This window comes from Cryptomeria japonica, chromosome 3 (genome assembly GCF_030272615.1).
Source record: "Cryptomeria japonica chromosome 3, Sugi_1.0, whole genome shotgun sequence".
Classification (NCBI taxonomy): Eukaryota; Viridiplantae; Streptophyta; class Pinopsida; order Cupressales; family Cupressaceae; genus Cryptomeria; species Cryptomeria japonica.
This window is the reverse complement of record NC_081407.1, coordinates 378857526-378860395: the sequence shown is the minus strand read 5'-3', so window position 1 is coordinate 378860395 and position 2870 is coordinate 378857526. Positions and strand designations below refer to the sequence as shown.

Genomic DNA, 2870 nt, shown 5'->3' with positions numbered 1-2870 from the left:
ACCGCTCGCTAGGAAAAGTGACTGGTCACCGAAAAGCAACAGTTGCCGGATTGTCTTACACTTCGACGAGCAAAAAGCCCCCACTAAAAGCCTATCGGCTTAATTAATTAGAAGAAGAAGAAATAAATATACAGAAAAAAAGATCAATGGTATAATAAATAAAACATTCAATGCCATTATTAAATTGACAGATGGTATTTGTGAAACCTTTGGAACGCTACGCAAGAGGAAAACATTACCCGCAACTTTTGTTTTTGGCTTCAATACAGTTAGGCGACCATTGAATTTGATGGCCTCTTGGAGGTGACGCTGCTCTGTCAAGGGGAAGCTCTCTTGGAACTCACGCTATCCTTTCAAGGGACTTCATGGGAAATATATTCTTAAGCCTGCTTTTTACAGTCACCCTGTTTATTCAACTGAACAGTAATAGTGGTGCTCGAGATACTCTTTCGCTGGGTGCCTCGCTTACTGGAAATCAGACAATCATTTCAAAGAATGGCACATTTGAGTTGGGATTCTTCAGCCCAAATGGAAGCAAATGGTATATTGGCATCTGGTATGCCAAAATTCCAGAGAAGACGTATGTTTGGGTGGCCAACAGGGAGACTCCAGCGAGAAACCGGTCAGGCGTTTTGAAGCTGTCACGAGAAGGTAATCTGGTATTGTTCGATGCAGAGGGCGCATCTCTTTGGTCAGTCAACACAACAAACAAGGCCTTCCGAGCTGTGATATTGGATTCTGGTAATTTTCTAATTCTGACCGATGGCAATAAATCTGAAACTGTTTGGGAGAGTTTCGAGAATCCTGTAGATACCTTGTTGCCCGGGATGAGGTTCGGTGGACAGCAAAAGTTAGTCTCTTGGAAAAGCTCATTGGATCCTGCTCCTGGGCTTTTTGCCCTACACATGGATCCGTCTGGTGCAAAACAATTTGTTCTGACATGGAACAATTCTGTACACTATTGGACGACTGGAACTTGGGACGGCAAAATTTTCAGTGGAATTCCAGAAATTGCAGACAAACAACTTTTCAATGTCAGCGTTGAAGGTAATAGCTCTGGTTTGTATTTCACTTATATGTTGGTTCCTAACTTCAATGCACTCGCAAGGTACGTCGTGACTACGCTAGGACAAGGGCAACAATCTTCATTCGAAAGCAGTGGTTGGAGCATGTTCTGGTCTCTGCCCAGAGATACATGCGACGTATATGGTACCTGTGGTGCGTAGGCAACCTGTGACTCCAGAAATCTTCCGCTCTGCAGCTGCGATGAAGGCTTCAAACCCACAGACGATCGCGCCTGGCTTTCGCAAGATTGGGCGTCCACTGGCTGTGTTCGGCAGAGCCCGTTAAACTGCAGCACTGACCGATTCATGGACAATGGTGTAACTTTGCCTGATGATGAGGCTTCCTCATACGCTGCATCCACAAAGAAAGATTGCCAGGAAGCCTGCCTCCGCAACTGTTCGTGCACCGCGTTTGCTTTCAATCCGCCTTCAGGGGCGTGCCAAGTCTGGTCTGGAGATTTGCTAAACATGCGCAACTCTACTCCATCAAAAATCAATTCAAATGTCTTCATTAGAGTAGGTGCTTCTCAACTTTCAATGAAAAGCAAAACCACAAGTATTGTAGGCGTCGTGCTGGGTATCGTTGTTGCACTCACCGTTGCCCTGGGTATCTGTTCAGTATTAATTTGGCGGAGGCATCAGCAGCGGTCGATGGACAGGCCTGCAGATTCCTCGGACTCTTTTCTGAGAATGTTTAGTTACAAGGAGTTGAAAATTGCAACAAGGAATTTCAGGTCTAAGTTGGGGAGCGGAGTATCCGGCTCAGTGTTCAAAGGATCTCTACAAGACGGTACGCTTGTGGCCGTTAAAAACATGCAGGGGTCAAGACAAGATGAGAAACAATTTCGGGCGGAAATCAGTTCTCTGGGAAACATACATGTGAATTTGGTCAGGCTGCGAGGGTTTTGTGCACAAGGATCAAAACGGTTACTGATTTATGATTACATGCCCAACGGATCTCTCAATTCCCTCCTGTTCACAAGTAATTCCACGAGTAAGAAAAAGGTGCTCGACTGGAGGACCCGATTTGAGATTGCATTAGGCACCGCCAGAGGGTTACTCTAACTCCACGAGGAATGCAGAGGTTGCATCATTCACAGCGATGTGAAGCCCGAAAACATTCTGCTGGACGGTGATTTATCACCGAAGTTGGCCGACTTTGCGTTGGCAAAGCTTATGGGTAGAGATTTAAGCCGCGTTCTAACCACTACAAGAGGAACGAGAGGTTACTTGGCTCCAGAATGGATCTCTGGTCTTCCCATCACTCCCAAAGTTGATGTCTACAGTTTTGGTATGACACTCTTGGAAATCATTTCTGGGCGAAGAAATCTAGACTTAACCGTGCAAGATTCAAGTTTGTATTATTTTCCCCCGTTTGCTGCAACTCAAATTCAACAGGGGAAGACGATTAATATTGTTGAGGAGGGTATTGCAGAGGCGGCAGACATGGAAGAGGTGGGAAGATCGTGTGTTGTAGCATTGTTACGCATTCAAGAGGATGACGAAGTGAGGCCCAGTATGAGACAAGTGGTGCAAATGCTGGAAGGGAAGATGGAGCCTTGAACTCCACATGTTCCAAGCTCTCCTCTGACGGACAACGATGGAGACCAAAGCAATAGTAACAGCTATAGTGACTGAAATGTTACTAGTTAGAATACTGTAGAGGTATGCTATTTAAGCTTAAACTTTAGTTGCTAGGTAAATTCAATTTTGAGTAGTCAATAAATTTATGTAAGTCATCATTTTATTTATGTTCCATATCTAAGAAACAATCATAATATTTTGTATTTTATATTTTATTTAAGA

At 44.4% G+C, this 2870-nt stretch overlaps 1 protein-coding gene across 1 annotated transcript; it reads left to right on the top strand.

Annotated features, from left to right (window-relative positions):
• The first annotated feature begins 365 nt into the window (after nt 1-365).
• On the top strand, nt 366-2627 carry LOC131874192 (G-type lectin S-receptor-like serine/threonine-protein kinase At2g19130). Its single transcript, XM_059217450.1, has 3 exons — nt 366-1108; nt 1244-2119; nt 2165-2627. The coding sequence occupies exons 1-3, from the start codon at nt 366-368 to the stop codon at nt 2625-2627; spliced, it is 2082 nt and encodes a 693-aa protein (XP_059073433.1).
• Nucleotides 2628-2870: the final 243 nt, after the last annotated feature.

Bases quoted from the DNA above. Each gene is read 5' to 3' on its own strand.
- LOC131874192 (XM_059217450.1), top strand. From the start codon at position 366: ATGGGAAATATATTCTTAAGCCTGCTTTTTACAGTCACCCTGTTTATT. The intron at 1,109-1,243 runs GTACGTCGTGAC...CTGTGACTCCAG, and splicing joins AACTTCAATGCACTCGCAAG to AAATCTTCCGCTCTGCAGCT. The intron at 2,120-2,164 runs GTTACTCTAACT...CATCATTCACAG, and splicing joins GCATTAGGCACCGCCAGAGG to CGATGTGAAGCCCGAAAACA.